Here is a 16,970-nt window from a genome sequence, read left to right as displayed (position 1 = left end):
ACAGTTGGTGATGTACCTTTGGGCAGGAAGTAAAAGACATTGTACCTGATATTCTTGATATTCATGGCATCCGAACATGAAATAAAACAGGAAAGTATTGGTAACAGTCAGTAGTTCTAGCAGCGTCGGTGTTTGAGGTCAAAGGCCATCCCTCGGACTCTTAAACCTGATCTTTCCACAGATGTAGGCTGACCTGAGTGTTTTACCGTTTCTGTTTTACGTCTTCTGTTGATTTTTATTTTTGATTATCATATGCAAGTGTGATTTGCTCTTTGTGGAATATGGATTAATTGCAGCAATTACAGTAATATAGCTATTAAATCCACGGGAAGTTCTGTGTCCAAAGAGAGTTCCTGACTAAATGAAAATCTAAAACCCAAACATTTAGAAATATTCCAGGTTTTTTGACAACTTTGGGCAGCTAAGGCAGGTTTTGAAGTTTAGCTGAGTATTAATATTGTTTTTAGTAATTTTGTGGGTAGTGGTTGCTCTGACTATCCCATGTTATGGTGCTTACCCACAGAAGGACCGTCAGCAGGCAGAGCTTTTCTGCTGAGGGCAAAATCACTTATATTCAACAAGTACGCTTGTGAGATCCAGTCTGGTTAATGGAGGGTTTAGTGCATGAGACAGGTGAGAGAATGTTTCTCTTCAGGTGCAGACCAGCTAAGAAGGTTGATGATCTTTCATCAGAAGTGGGAGGTGTTGGAGATAAGTAGCAAACACAAGAGATCCAGCAGATGCCAGAAATCCAGAAAAGACGCACAATGCTGGAGGAACTCAGTAGGCCAGGCAGCATCTATGGAAATGAACAAACAGGTTATGTTTCGGGCTGAGACACTTCATCAGGACTAAGAAGGAAGGGGGTAGAATGAAAAGGAGGGGGGAGATAAATAGGTTTTGTTTGTTATGCACAAATCCCTAAACATTCCACCCAATTCTACATTCCAGCTAAAGAAGTCCAAGGATTTTCTTGTCGAGGCTGATGAAAAGGCTTGGGTGAAGCACTAGGAGACCTTGAAGATACACCAATGACAGATGTTAAAAGCGGAAAATGAATGTTAACTTTTTGATTAGAGATATGCGTCCTTGTTTCAATAAATTGCTGGAGGGAAAAAATTCACACTGAGCCACGAGACTTACAATGTTGTGAAGAGTGTAGTGCTGGCTATGTGTGGTTGGTTCCGTCCCATCACAAATTTAAACTAATGTTCTTTCTCCATAGGCTCTGATGGCAAGTTCTGGTATGTATCCAGTACTGGGACAATCTGCACTGACAGCATCATTCCTGAAGACTTTTACTTAGAATTCAGAGATCATGGTCGACTGGCTATCAAAGGAAAGAGTGGAAAATATCTGTGTGGAAACCAAGCAGGCACTCTTAAGGCAGATGCAGATGAAGTGGACAGTTCCTCACTATGGGAATATTAACGGACAGATTCCATCTCAGTAGATCATGTGACTAACTTGTAGATCTATTCCTTACGCATGATCTCACAGATACATAGAGCAAAATTTGGAGGACTATCTGCAGAAATTATTATTAACTGTAATTTAGGCTCTTTGTTAAGAATCCACCCTTTCAATTTGTAATCTGACCTATGGCACCCATTTAAAACTCGCTATATAAGCATTGGCTGATATCCAGTTCTTGACATTGTAGTCTCATTCTAGGACAGAAGTATGTTGTCCCTCTTTCTGCCTCATCAGTCCATGACCTCCTACATTGCCACAATGAGGCCACTTTCAGGATGGAGGTGCAGCGCCTCATTCCATCTGGGTAGCCTCCAACCTGACGGCATGAATATCAATTTCTCTAACTTTCCCCTTATCCCTCCTCTCCTTTTCCATTCCCCATTCTGGCTCCCTTCTTACCATTTCTGTGCCCCTCACCTGTCTATAACCTCCCTCTGTTGCCTGTCCTCCTTCCCTTTTTTCCCATGTTCCACACTCCTCTTCTATCAGATTCCTCCTTCTTCAGACTTTCGTCTCTTACACTTATCATCTGTCAGCTTCTCGCCTCATCTCCCCCCTCTCCCAGCTACCTACCTTCCCCCTCGCCTGGTTTCACCTTTCACCTTCTAGCTTGTACTCCTTCCCCTTCCCCACTTCTTATTCCGGCATCTTCTCTTTTCCTTTCTAGTCCTGGTGAAAGATCTCGGCCTAAAACCTCAGCCCTTTGTTCCTCTCCATAAGATGCTGCCTGACCTGCTGAATTCCTTCAGCATTTTCTATATGCTTCTCCGGATTTCCAGCATCTGCAGAATCTCTTGTGTTCAGGAATAAGTTGTGCATTGTCTTGTGGGCTTCAGTTTTTAGCATTTACTACAGGAGAAATATTTCGTCAAACTCGTACTAGTTAGGCGCTAACTGAAAATTTTGTACACACAGTTTTATTTGACCCTTGATTAGATAGCATGTACTCCCACTAGTATCACACAGACCGGGGAGCAAGGAATAAGCAATTGTATATATGTGAATATCAGGCTCAACTATAATGCTTACACAATCAATCATCTCTTGTGGTAAGTAACCACATCAGTGAGGCACAGTAGAACACCCTATGTCCTTAAAACCACCCCTCATTTTGGTCTCCAAATAGTAAGATGTTGAAGTCCTGGCACATAGCTCTAACTCGTTATGTCTCACATCCTGTCCCATTACACCATCTCATTTTGCTGATATCTCTATTGTTAGAAAATAGGTCGTCTGATTGCAATGACTAATGCCATGGGTGATCTGATGACTCAAAGTATGACCTCTGATTATACTAGAAAGGTTTCTCCCTCGTATGTGAATAATTTTCCTTGGGCTTTGTACATTTGTATTTTAATTCGATATATAGGTTGTTCCCATAGTGTATCTAGTATGGTTCACACAAAACACTGGTGGAAATCAGTAGGTCAAAGTCTATTCTTCTCCATAGATGCTGCCTGAGTTACCAAGTTCCTCCAGTAGTGTGTATGTGTTGCTCTGGATTTCCAGCACCTGCAGAATTTCTTGTGTCTAGTATGATTCACTTGGTGACACAGATAGCTTTGCAATCAGGCCTATACTGTCTGAATAGGGTATTTATGTTTTTTTTATTTAGTGCATATAATTGTTATCATTAAGCCCCTCTTATTTTAGTTAATTAATACAGTGTAATCCTGTGGAAATTGAAGTTTTATGGCTTTAATTTTGGAACACAAAACTACATTTTTAACTATATTTATAATAAAATAGCAACAATGTGGTGACAGTCTTAACAAAGTGACTGGGGGATTCCGTGGATCATTTTCAACATGTACCTAAAGGTTGATATGTTGAGAAGTACCATGCCAGCGTATTGCGCTCGTAGCTGGGTACAATCTGCACTGGTTCCACTGACGCTTTGCTCATTAAGTTTAAGCATTCTGACTTTTTTTCCTCATAAATAAGTAACAGCAGATTTTTGGGGTACCACAATCTTTAATTTACAATGTTCCGAAGTGCAGGAATTCGATGCTGGGCCACATCAAAGTTCAAAGTAAATTTGTTATCAAAGTACATATATATCACCATATGCTACCTTGGATTCATTTTCTTGCAGGCATTCACAGTAGAACAAACAAATAAAATAGCCAATGAAAAACTATACACAAAGACAAACAAATGATATACAAAAGGAGCCAAGTTGTGCAAATAAAAATATAATAAATTTGTAAATAATACTGAGATCTTGCGTGATTGAGTCCTTGAAAGTTAGGCCACAGGTTGTGGAATCAGTTCAGATATTTGGGCAGTTGTCAAAGGAAACATGGTTAAGGAGGTATGTGTAAGGAGGAAAGAGAGATGGAGAGGTGAAGAGATTTGAGAAAAGTGTTCCAGAGTTTGCAACTTGGGCAATAAAGGCATGCTCATTTATCACATTCAAGCTGCCTCAAGACTCTCAATATTCCCTCTATAGCACACAAATGAATTTAAACTGTACACAGAGTTGTCAGCATCTACCTCGTTGGCATCTTAAGTATGTTTCATGATCATACACAATCACATGTCCTTTTCTGGTTTTTGGTATGGACAGTGTTGACAATGTGGAGTTTGTGATGATTTGTCTGCAGATTTTAGAACTGACTTATACATACTGTATTTATTGAACTAATTATTGGTTCACTATGTCAAATTCCAAAGAAGCAAAGGCTGTGAAATGCAAAAGAACTGCTAGTTCATTTAAAGCCAAATGGTTAATGAAACAGTAGACACTGTTACACTGAAAGTTCATGAGGTCAGGAACGTGCAGCTATGAGAAATATTTATGTACAATACAGAAACTGGTGTTACCTTATTGTATTAAGATCGTAAGACATTAGAGAAGAATTAGGCCATTCTGCCTGTCGAGTCTGCTGTACTATTCCATTATGGCTGATCCCAGATCCCACTATAACCCATACGTCTGCCTTCTTGCCATACCCCTTGCTGCCCTGACCAATCAGGAAACTATTAACTTCAGCCTTAAATGTACCCATGGACTTGGCCTCCACCACAGTCTATATATTACATAATGCAGAAGTTGCTGGAGAATTTGCAAGTGAGAGAAGTAGGCTGAGATTTGGAAGCTTGACTTTTTAAAGCATCATTTAGCAAGGAAATCACAAACGGATGGTGTGCAAAAGCTCTGGTGAGAAAATCCCTCATTACCCACTACAAGCCTGCTACATATGTTTTGTGAGAGTGCAGATGAACGAAGTGAAAACAATCAGACCCAATGGAGATCAAAGTTCTTATTGACAGTGTTTTGTTAGATATTAAAATGAACACCTCTCTATATAAAATTCAGTGCAGACACGTTATCGTCACAAGTTGCACAGCACAAGATTTTTGTGCATGCTGGTCATTACAAATTAGAGGGAACATCGCTCAAGCAGCTAGAATTGAAGCAGATTTCCCAGAGACTATTATGTTTTGTAACTTCAAAACAGTAAATGAATAGAAGGAAAAAAGATGGGAGCCCGAGAGATGTGAGCCTTGGTTTGTTTTTTAACTTTAAATGTATGCATATGACATGGTAGCATCATGACGCATGCAATTCATGTATTTCATACATATAACCCATAATGATTAAACAACAAAGAATGTTTAATCAAACAATATTACTCAAATATTACTGATATATTAAATCACAACACTCCTCTGCTTAGCCATATTCTCCCTTCCCTTTCTCCCCTCCCCCCACATAAATATAATGCATTATATTTAATTACTATGTAGACATCCACAGCATAGTAAATTTTAAAATTGCCCCATTCGGAATTAAAGATTTAATGGCTGTGGAGCCCTCTACCACAACTCTGGCTTCTCCCATAAAGCCAATGTCTAATCCAATTTACTACCTCATCCTGAATGCCAAGTGAACAAACCTCCTTGAACAGCCTCCAATGCAGGACCTTGTCAAGTGCCTTACCAAAGTCTGTGTAGACAACATCTACTGCCTTGGCTTCATCCACTTTCCTGGTAACTTCCTTGGAAAACTGTAAGATTGGTTAGACATGACCTACCACACACACAGCCATTCTGACTATCCTTAATCAGTCCATGTCTATCCAAAAACTTACATATCCAGTCCTTTAGAATACCTTCCAATAACTTCCCCACAACAGATATTAGACTCACCAGCCTATAATTTCCTGGTTTCTGTTTAGAGCCTTTTGTGAACACTGGAGCAACACTAGCTGCCCTCCAATCCTTTGGTACCCCTCCTGTCACTAAGGATGTTTTAAATATCTCTACTTGGGCCCCAGGAATTTCTGCACTTGCCTCCCATAGGGTCCGAGGGAATACCTTGTCAGGCCTTGGGATTTATCCACTTTGATTTGCCTCAGGGTTGCAAACACCTCCTCCTCTGTGATCTGTACAGGGTCCATGAAGTTGATGCTGCTTTGCCTCACTCCTAGAGACTCTGTATCCATCTTTTGAGTAAATACAGATGCAAAGAATTCATTTAAAATCTCCCCCATCTGTTTCGGTTCCACACATGGACTACCATTCTGATCTTCCAGAGGACCAATTTTGTCCCTTGCAATTCTTTTGCTTTTAACATATCTGCAGAATTCCTTAGGATCCTTCTTCACCTTATCTGCTAGAGCAACTTCATGCCTTCTTTTAGCCTTCCTGATTTCTTTCTTAAGTGCCCTTTTGCATTTCTTGTTCTCTATAGCACTTCATTTGTTCCGACTTGCCTATACCTGTTAAGAACCTCCTCTCTTCTCTTAACCAGGGGCTCAATGATTCTTGAAAACCAAGATTCCCTACACCTGTTATCTTTCCCTTTTAATCTGACAGGCACATACAAGTTTTGTACTCTCAAAATTTCATTTTTGAAGCCCTGGTACTTACCAAGTACATCTTTGCCAGAAAACAGCCAGTCCCAATCCACATTTGCCAGATTATTTCTGATACTGGAAAATTGGCTCTTCTCCAAGTTAGAATCTCAACCCATGGACCTGGCCTATCTTTTTGTATATTTACTTCAAAACTAATGGCATTGTGGTCACTGGATGCAAAAAGCTCCCCTACACAAACTTTCTGTTATTAATCCTTCTGTTGTTCCCTTTGCGATCTGATCTCTCCTCTTCGTTTCCCCATCCACAACATCATCTGATGAATATTTTTTTCATATCTTCACTGACTCCTTTCTTTTTGGCCTTCCATTTATCTAACTGGCCTTTGGTGTTTGCATCTACTTTTACAAGCAGCTTTTTGTCTGGCACTTGAAGTTTGTGTAATGAGCGCTGAGTAGATTCCAGTTATTATGCTCAGAAAAGTGGAATATTTACAACTTTCCTGAAGGTCCTTGAACTCTCTTCCAGCTTAAGATGAAGCTACAGTTTGTAAGTAACTGCCTGATTAACATATCAAAAACTTTCTCAGATATGTTGCCTACAAAAGTTGTTGTAGTCAGACAACTGCTTTTGTCACTTACACAGTTCTTCTGAGTGGCATGGCCCTCTCTTGGTCCAACAAGCTTTCTAACCAGAGGCACAGAGGTTGGCACCAACACCTGTTGGGTAATGGTTCATGGTGCACTGCATGAGGACATCAATCACTAACTTTCTTAATTCACTTTCAGTTGACTCTATTAGAGAGGATGTGGCATAGAGATGGATCTCCAATAAAGTTGTAGTTATCTCCACCAATCATGTCCCCACAATGTTGGTCCTCCTGTTTTTACCAGATAGGAACCTAATGTGGCTTGTTGGTTGTTGTATTTCACTGTTACAAATTTCATTCCCACAGGAATTATCTTTTCTCCAGTAATTAAGTTCTTAATTAGGTAAGTGCAAACTTGAGTTCAGTAGTGTACTGGCATTCAAAATGATTTTGTGGAATGACTGAAACAGCCGAGCCACTGTCCAATTCCAGTTTAATAAATTCACTTCTGGGATAAGCCATTTTGCTTGTCTCTGGTTAATTTTCATATTGTAAATCTCAAGGTCACCCAGTCCTGTGTCACCCTCATCATTAACAGAATTTTCATCAACAGCATGCAGATTAGTGCTCCCTTTGTAACTGCAGCTTGACTTTTTAGCTTTTTTCCTTCCCTGTGCTGTCCGTTTTTATTTTTGACTGCCCAACGTGGTCTTTGTATGTGTCCGACTTTGTTTCATTTTCTGCAGGTTTCACCTTTAAATCTGCATTGGTCTGGTGCATTTGAGCCCTTGCCCCAATGGTATCACAATTTGTTCAGCCGAGCTGGCTTTTGCTTTGACATTGCAATTTTGTTCACACACACTTCCATTCCCGATTGTAACTCAATTGCATCTCTGTCTGCTGTTTCTATTAAAACAGCTAATTCAACTACTCTGTTAAATGTAAGTTGTGCTTCAGTTAAGAGCGGTTTTTGAATGCTGTCTTGTAAGATTTCACCAACTAAACCATTTTTCAGGGCATCATTAAGCCCATCATGGAACTGACAGTACTCAGATAGTCTCTTCAGTTCAGGCAATTATGCTTTTGATTCCACTAATGAAACCTAAAGTGCTCTGCAATCAACAATGGTTTTGTTTCTAAATGTTCTTGCACGCTTTCATGATATTAGCAAAGCTCATTTCGGCTAGTTTAATTGGAACAGGCCAATTTTAAAGTAAACTGCATGCCTTTAAATCCAATGCACTAAGTAAAGCTGGCACTGGCTTTTCATTGGCTATTTCATTTGTTTTAAAATACTGCTCATCCTGCTCCTTATATAATATCTAGTTTTCTGTTATGTAATCAAATGTGCCAATCTTTCCCATGTGGCCAGCCGTTTCTACTCTTATTTATGATGTTATCACCCACTATATGTGAACCTGTGAATTATTCTGTTTTCTCCCTTTTTTTAAGTCAACCATGACTGTCTGCTTTGTCGAAGAGACCTACTGTGCTGATTTTTAAACTCAACTGTTTCTTGTGCATTTTTAAAATTTGGACGTCTTGCTGCGCTTCAGGTAGGTAGTTATCTTGGGTTTGTTTAAACCTCCTTGTTACCACTGTTATATTTTCCAACACCAAAACATTACAATAATTAAAAGGAAAAGACGGGAGTCTGAAATGTGATTCTAACTACATTTTTTACTTAAAGCGGCGTGTGTACATATGGTGTGGTAACATCATGATGAATACATAGTACCATCATGAATTATTTTAACAAAGAATGCTTAATCAAAGGTTCTTTTTATTGTCAAAGTATGCATGTACAATACAACTCTGATATTTGTCTACATCAGATAGCCATTAAGTACAGAAAAACCATGGGTACTGATGGGAAAAAAAAAGACATCAAGTTCCCCTGCATGAAAAACAAAACTTGCTGACCCCAAAATCCCCCCTTCCCTGCAGCAAAAACCAGCCACAATAACGCTCACCAACCCCTACACATAACAATCCCCAACCTCCTGACTCACAGAAAGGAACATCGACAGTAGCACCAAACCCCCAACCCCAGCTCTTACACATAAACATTAACAGATCGCCCACCTGCCAAGAAAGAAAACATCAGAAAGCTGAAGTAAACCGATATAAAGTCCAACAATCGCATAGATCTCAGAATAAGGGAAATGTCTTTTCATCTGCATACGAGGAGAGCAGCCAAACAGACTCAGGCCTTCAGTAAAGAGTGACTGCCGACCAGAGGCCAAATACCGCCAACCCGGGGCCAAATACCGCTGACCCGGGGCCAACTGTGCTGAACCAGCTGCTGACCGTCTCAGTTGGGAGCCTTCGCTGACTCGCTCTGCTTTCACCTCGTTGCTTCAATCTTCCTCGCCACTGCGAGATGGAATCGTTCATGACCCTGCACCTCGTCTCTGGTCTTTTCCACGAGTCAGCTTGTGTTCTTAGACCTCTTCAGCCCCCCATCTTCACAAGGCAGCTCTCTGGACACAGCATAGTGCTGGATCCTTCGATTGAGTACCAAACTGTACGTCACTGGCTCCAGCAGTTCCTGTAACACAAAAAAGACAAAAAGAACAAGCAGAAGGCATAAGAAATGAGAAATAATTGGATAGATTTGCCATCTGAAAGATGTCGTCCAAGGAATTGTTGCTTACTAGCACCATCTTGACTGGAGGTCCGCTTTTATAATCAAACAATATATTTACAATATTGCTGATATATTAAATCTACAACAGAAACTTCTAAGGCAGGGATTTCTCCAGAGTTAGGGAGATTGTTAGGGTGTGGAGGAATTAAAAAAAACTGGGATGAGATGAGAATTTTAATATCAAGATCTTGCCCTGTGCGGAGCAGCAAGCAAGGCAATGTTAAGTGAACTAAAGCTGATTCTAATTAAGAGACTGGTGGCAGTGATTTCAGGGTTACAAATAAGAGAAAAAGGTAACAGTGGGTTAGAATTGTTAAGCCAAGAGATAACAAAGGCAAGGGTGAAGGTTTCATCACCAGGTTAGTAGCAGCACCAGACAAGGTTATAGGGTTTAACTTGTAAGAAATGTCCTTTAAGTGGCCATTTAGCTTCCCACCAAAAGTGTGTAGTATTCCAGCATTTGAAACGGGCCCTTCAGCCCATCCAGTCCATGCCAAACCATTAAAACTGCCAAGTCCCATCACCCTACACCGGGACCACAGCCCTCCACACCTCTCCCATCCGTGGACCTGTCCAAACTACTCTTAAATGTTGAAATTGAGCTCACATCCACCACTTGAGTTGGCAGCTCATTCCACACTCTCACCACCCTCTTAGAGTGAAGAGGTTTCCTTCCCCTTATGTTCCCCGTCTCACCTTTCACCCTCAACCCATAATCAAACCTTTTAAAGAAACCAAATGTAATGGATGGCTCTTGGGAAATGCTGTTAATATCATCCCAGTGAGATGCATGGTCAGCCTGAAAATGCAGATATAAAATCTTGCGTATAACAGATTGTTGATGACTTGAAGAGGAAAACCACCATTATAATCTTAGACAATGCTGACTGCTCCATCGATGATTAGAGATCCCTCACATAGCAAACAAGTGACTTGTCTATCATCCATTAACTGGAACAGCAGATATGCTGTGGGTCTGGCATGCTTTAGTGTGCCCTAGAGTTGGGATGAAGTTAGTAAAATGATTTATTTGCCTGAAAAAGAAAGATCTTACGTAAAAATAACTATTTCAGGGCTGGATAATTTAGCCTGAAATCTGCAACTGCTATTCCAGTTGAATGACCAAAAAGCAGTTGACCTGGTGAGGTTGAGTGGACATCAGGAGAGCCAAGCTCTCCTCTGATTGGTGTGAAAACCCTCGCCACAATTTCTCACCTCAATCCTCAACTAATGCAAAAAGTCTACCCCACCCATCTCTACAATGGTACATAGTGAAGTGGGTGCCTAGATTCATAGAACAGTAGAGCACAGTACAGGCCCTTCAGCCCACAATGTTTTACCAACCTTTTAATTTACTTTAATATCGATCTGACCCTTCCTTCCCACATAGTCCTCCATTTTCCTTTCATTCATGTGCCTATCCATGAGTCTCTTAAATGTCCCTAACATACCTGCCTCTACCACCACCCCTGGCAGTGGGTACCACTCGCCACCACTCTCTGTGTAAAAATATATCCCCCTACTCTTTTCCTAATCAGTTTAAAAGTGTGTTCCTTTGTATTAGCATCTTCTGCACTGGGAAAAGGTCGCTGGCTGTCACTGAGCATATTATACATCTCTATCAAGACACCCCCCCCCCCATCCTCCTTCGCTCCAGAGTGAAAAGCCCTGCCTCGCTCAACCTTTTCTCCTAAGGCATGCTCTCTAATCCAGACAGCATCCTGGTTAATCTCCTCTGCACCCTCTTCTTTATTATATACCCACTAGGTGAAGGATCTTCCTTTGATGTGGTTGTAGAAGCCATATGTTGAATCAAGTTGAATGGAGGCTGGTACATGATCAGCACCAATGCTTTAGATCAGTGAACATGGAACAATGGAACCCAGTAGGAACCCTTCGGCCCACAGTGTTGTATCCTACTCCAAGACCAATCTAACTCTTCCATCCTTCCAGACCATAACCTTCCACTTTCCTTTCACCCATGAGCTTATCTAAGAGTTGCTTAAATGTCCCTCCACAGGAGACTTAAATTGGCACCACTAATCCACTACTCTCTGTATTTTTTCAACAAAGGCAGTGGCCAGTGAGCGGACCAGTACCGAGGGTGCTGGTCGAGGCTGATACATTAAAATTTAATATATCAGACTCTACCACCTCCTTAAATAGGGACATTTATGCCCAATAAAAAGGCATAGATGAGCAGCTCTGTGGCACAGCAAGTTAAGTGCCAGAGACCCAGCTTCAACCTTGAGCGTGGCTGCTGCTTGTGTGGGCTTTGTATGTTCTTCCTGCGACTGTGCTCAAAAACAACGTCCAAAGTACATTTATTCTTGAAGTATGTAAATGTCACCATATACAACCCTGAGATTCACATTCACAGCAGAACAAATAAATACAATAGAATCAGTGGGGGAAAAAACTACACAGAAGCAAAACCTGACAAACAACCAACGTGAAAAATAAGACAAACTGTCTAATACAATGACAATAATAATCAATAAATAGGTAAATAAATAACACTGAGAACATGAGTCATTGAGAGTGAGTGTGTAGGTTGTGGAATCAGTTCGGTGTCGAGGTGAGTGAAGTTGTCCGCACTGGTTAGGGAGCCTAATGGTTGACAGGAAATAACTGCGTCTAACCTCTTTCCTCTGTGGGTTCCTTCCAGTTTCCTTCCACACCCTAATGATGTGCAAATTGGTAAGTTAATCGCCCTCTGTAAATTGCACCTATTGTGTAGGTGAGGGGTGGAATCTGGTGGGGGGGGGGGGGGCGCGGATAGAGGTGGATGGTTAGAGTGCATTGAAGAAAATATTGGGAGAAGAAAAAATTAAACTAAGGAAGGATTATGGTTAGTGCAGAACTGGTGATCCAAAGAGCTTGCGTTTGCACTGTATAGAGTCATAGAACACTATAGCACAGATACAGGCACTTCTGCCCATCTATTTCATGCTGAACTATTATCCTGCTTATTCCCATTAACCTGCACTTGGACCATAACCCTCCATACCCCTCTCATCTGTGTACTGTACCTATACAAATTTCTCTTAAATGTTGAAATCAAACCCACATCCACCATTTCAGCTAGCAGCACATATCTTTCTGTGGCTCTCAGGCTCTATCGGAAAAAGGATGGCTTTTATTTTTCATGCATTAGGACACTGGCCTACTGCAGACTTCAGAAGAACAGGTGGTGTCCAGATGTCAGCTGAAAACTATGATTAGAGGGCAATGCCTCTTACAGATGATAGAATCTCTCACAATCTGTAAAATTAGATTACACACTTGATAAATTAAAAAAACCTCCTTCATTCACCTGTCATTGATTTTTACATTGTTTGCCCATTGTTGTGAGGAGAGGGAGAGCCTGCTGAGTGGGCAATTGCTTGCAGTCCATACCATACTTCGCTGGCTTGCATACTGACTTGTGTATTGACTTAGACAGCTTGGACGCACCATCCGTGGTCGACCCTGACCAAAGGAGGAAGGAAGTTCTACTACAAAATTCTAATCAGAATCAGAATCAGGCTTATTATCACCAGCATGTGTCGTGAAATTTGTTAACTTAGCAGCAGCAGTTCAGTGCAATACCTAATCAAGCAGAGAAAGAAAACAATAAATAAAATAAAAATAATAATAAATAACTAAATGGTCTCATTATTTCTGTGCAGCCTCCTTCCATGTTCGTCATTATCACATGCTTTTTGTGAGCTTTTACTTTTCTGGTTAAGTTCTGCTGTTGAGAACTTCCCAAGGTTCATTAGCCTTCACCCCACCCTTCTCACTGCCATTCCCTTGCCCCCAGTCCGCCAAGCCACATAAGCTATGGAGGATATTTTGTCTTTATAGAACTGATTGATGAACTCAAGGCCACACTTGTTTAGACTGAGTATGTGGATCTTGAGTACTTCCTCCTAAGAGTTCAATGGCTTTCTACCGAAATGATTTTGACAACTGCCTTCCGAAATGAAGCCAACCATATTCGAGAGGAAATTGTACTGATTGTGCCATTGTGTAATGTTTGCATATATTTGAGAGGAAACCCTAATGGTCCGTTTTTGTCTGTAGTTTCTTTCATTGATTCTATTGTATCTACTGTGAATGCCTGCAAGGAAATTAATCTTGACGTTGTATATGATAACATATGTGTATTTTGATAATAAGTTTACTTTGAATTTTGACAATGGAAAAGCAATTGCTCTTGAGCCTTATTGCATTAAGCAATTTCCATGCAAACCCAAAGAGTTAGATATTCAACTTCCACCCATGTATCCCACTCAAGTAGACAACATGCTGCGTATCTCCTCTGCCCTGATTGTAATCTGAACCATTACAAAACTGTCACAGATAATTGAGAGAGTGGATCAATTTAACAGCATTACTTTAGTATTTTTTTCATGCAGAGGTTGTTGCATTGAATCCAATAGCTTTCCATAAGACCATAAGACATCAAAGCAGAATTAGGCCACTCAGATCATCGACCCTACTCCGCCATTCCATCATGGCTGATTATTATCTCTCTCAACTCCATTCTCCACCTTTCTCCTCATTATCTTTTGACAAACTTACTAATCAAGAGCCTATCAGTGTCTGCTTTAAGCAGACCCAAAGACTTGACCTCTACAGCTGTCTGTGGCAATGAATTCCAAAGGTTCACTAGCCTCTGGCAAAAGAAATTCCTCCTATTTTGAGGCTGGGCCCTCTGGTTGACGACTCCCTTACTATAGGAAACATCCTCTCTATTTCAGCATTCCTTTCTCCTTGAATGCACTGCCGTCCACTCTCTCCACACCAATCCCAACCTTACCATCAAACCTGCGGATAAAAGGGGTGCTATTATAGTGTGGTGGACTGATCTCTACCTTGCTGAGGCCAGACGACAACTTTCAGAGACCTCATCTTGAAAAGGACCCCACTCCGGACCAACAGAAGATCGTCTCCAAAACCATCACTAACCACATCAACTCTGGAGTACTTTCATCCACTGCCACTGAACTCATTGTTTCCTTCCCTCGCACTACTGGTTATTACTTCTACCCAAGATCCACAAATCTGACAGTCTGGGTGGGCCTATTGCCTCAGCCTGTTCTAGCCCCATTGAACTTGTCCACATGCTTTGACTCCATTCTATCCTCCTTGGTTAGTCTTTTCCCACCTCCATCCACAACACTCATGCGCTCTCGAGCTCCTCAACAACTTTCAATTCCCTGATCCTGACCATCTCACTTTCACTTCATATACACTTCTATCCCCCATCAACTCTTCTCACACTGTCTCCTGTAAAAATGCAGGAGACCTTGCAAAAATGCAGAAAATCCTTTTCTCAGTTCTTTTGTCTCCATTGCATCTGTTCCCAGGATGAAGCTTTCCTTTCCTGGACATCAGAGATATCCTCCTCCTTCAAAGAATGGGGGGGGGGGGGGGGGTTCCCTTGCTCCATTGATGTTGCCCTCACCCGCATCTCTTCCATTTCCCGAACATCCGTGCTCACCCCATCTTCCTCTTGCCTTAACAAGGATAGATTTCCTTGTGAGCTCACCTACTACTACATGAGCTTCCATACCCAACGCATTATTCTTGGCAACTTCCACTGTCTTCAACTGGATCCTACCACAAAACACATCTTTACCTTCCTCCCACTCTGCTTTCTGCAGAGATCACTCCCTCCACGATTCCCTTGTCCATTCAACCCTCCCCACTGATCTCCCTCTTGGCATATACCCCTGCCAATGATGGAAAAGCTACACCTGCCCATTCACCTCCCCTCTTACCCCCATTCCCTAAGCAGTCCTTCCAGGTAGGAAAAACTTCACCTGCGAATCTGTTAGGATCATCTATTGTATCCTTTGGTCCTGATGTGGCCTACTCTACATTGGTGGGGCCTGACATAAGTTGGGGGACCACTTTGTCAAACACCTTCACTCCATCTGCCAAAAGCAGAATTTCCTGGTGGCAAACCATTTTAATTTCTATCCCCATTCCAACATCATGGTCCATGGCCTCCTCTTTTGCTAGAATGAGGCCACTCTCAGAGTGGAGGAGCAACACCTCATATTCCATAGAGGTACCATCCAACCTGATGACATGAACATTGATTTCTCCTTCAGGTATTTTTTCCCTGCCCCTACCCTCTTCATTTCTGCACTCTGTCTTCTTTTCCTCACTTACCTATCACCCCTCTGGTGCCCTGCCTCCTTCCCTTCTCCCATAGTCCACTCTCCTCTCTTATCAGATTCCTTCTTCTCCAGCCCTTTATGTTTCCTACCCTCGTGGCTTCACCTATCACCTTCTAGCTATCCTCCTTCCCCTCCCCAAGCCTTTTTATTCTGGTGAATTCCCCTTTCCTTTCCAGTCCCAATGAAGGTCACGGCCCGAAACCTTGATTGTTTATTCATTTCTATAGATGCTGCCTAACCTGCTGAGTTCCTCCGATATTTTGTGCATGTTGCTCTGGATTTCCAGCATCTGCAGAATCTCTTGTGTCTATAGCATCCTCTCCATGTCCACTCTATCTAGGCCTTTCAGTATTCAATACACTTCAATGGGATTAGAGCCATTAAACACTTCTCGTATATTAACCCTATCTTTCCCGGGATAGTTTTTGTGAACCTGCACTGGAGCCTCTCCAATGCCACCACATTCGTTCATGTACAAGTGGACCAAAACAGCTCACAATACCCCAAGTGCGGTCTGACCAATGCAAAACTTTCTTTCAGCTATTCACCACATCTTGTCACTTGCTGACTCTCTTGAATTGAATGTGGCAATGTAGCTGACTCTCTGTGGTGCCTTTTTTGTTATATTTGGCTCATTGTCTGCATTCTTGACTAGATTGACTGGATTCATTGAACAGGAACAACTATTCTACTGGCAAAGTCCAAATAAGGAAGGCCTCTTCTCTAGATTGTGCAATCACGGAGTGAGTTAATTGAGTTGCACATTCATAGGAAATTACTAATGAATTCATATGTTATACACAGATCAGTTTTGACCTAGGGTTTGATGAGGGGGTCACTAGGATTAGTAAATCCTTATAAAAACTGTAGCATTCTTGTACCAGATGTACTCTGCTTTTCTTTTTACTGTGTAAAATTGTAGGTTTGCTCCTAGAGATTTTCAGCAGCATTCCCTAGACCACAGTTTCCTGTTTCTGCCTTGCTCTATGATAGAAGTGTCAAGCGGAAATCAAATTCTTTGCTCCTGGGAGTGTAGGGAGGATGAGAACATTACATTTCTTGTGCACCCAGAATCCAAGAATGCAATTATGAAATACAATGAAAATGCTTCTTTATTTAAGCACAATAAGATGGCTTGGTAGAATGAATTGAATTTAATTTTATACTCAGTGAAAGACTACATATTAAAAATTTGCACTGAGAGGATGAGAGGAAAGTTAGTGCATTGAAAAAGAAGATGACTTTGAGATTACTGC

The 16,970-nt window shown here is 41.4% G+C and overlaps 1 protein-coding gene across 2 annotated transcripts in view; it reads left to right on the top strand.

The window, feature by feature from the left end:
* Positions 1 to 1,431, top strand: part of fscn2b (fascin actin-bundling protein 2b, retinal) — a 37,418-nt gene extending 35,987 nt beyond the window's left edge. For both annotated transcript variants that reach the window (XM_059949065.1, XM_059949064.1), the window contains exon 5: positions 1,226 to 1,431. In XM_059949065.1, the coding sequence (XP_059805048.1) occupies positions 1,226 to 1,431 (206 nt within the window). The remainder of the gene's footprint in view (positions 1 to 1,225) is intronic.
* Positions 1,432 to 16,970: the final 15,539 nt, after the last annotated feature.

The sequence above is a fragment of the Hypanus sabinus genome, chromosome 23 (assembly GCF_030144855.1).
Source record: "Hypanus sabinus isolate sHypSab1 chromosome 23, sHypSab1.hap1, whole genome shotgun sequence".
NCBI lineage: Eukaryota > Metazoa > Chordata > Chondrichthyes > Myliobatiformes > Dasyatidae > Hypanus > Hypanus sabinus.
Note: the sequence above shows the minus strand (reverse complement) of the source record. Positions and strands in the feature narration are given on the sequence as shown.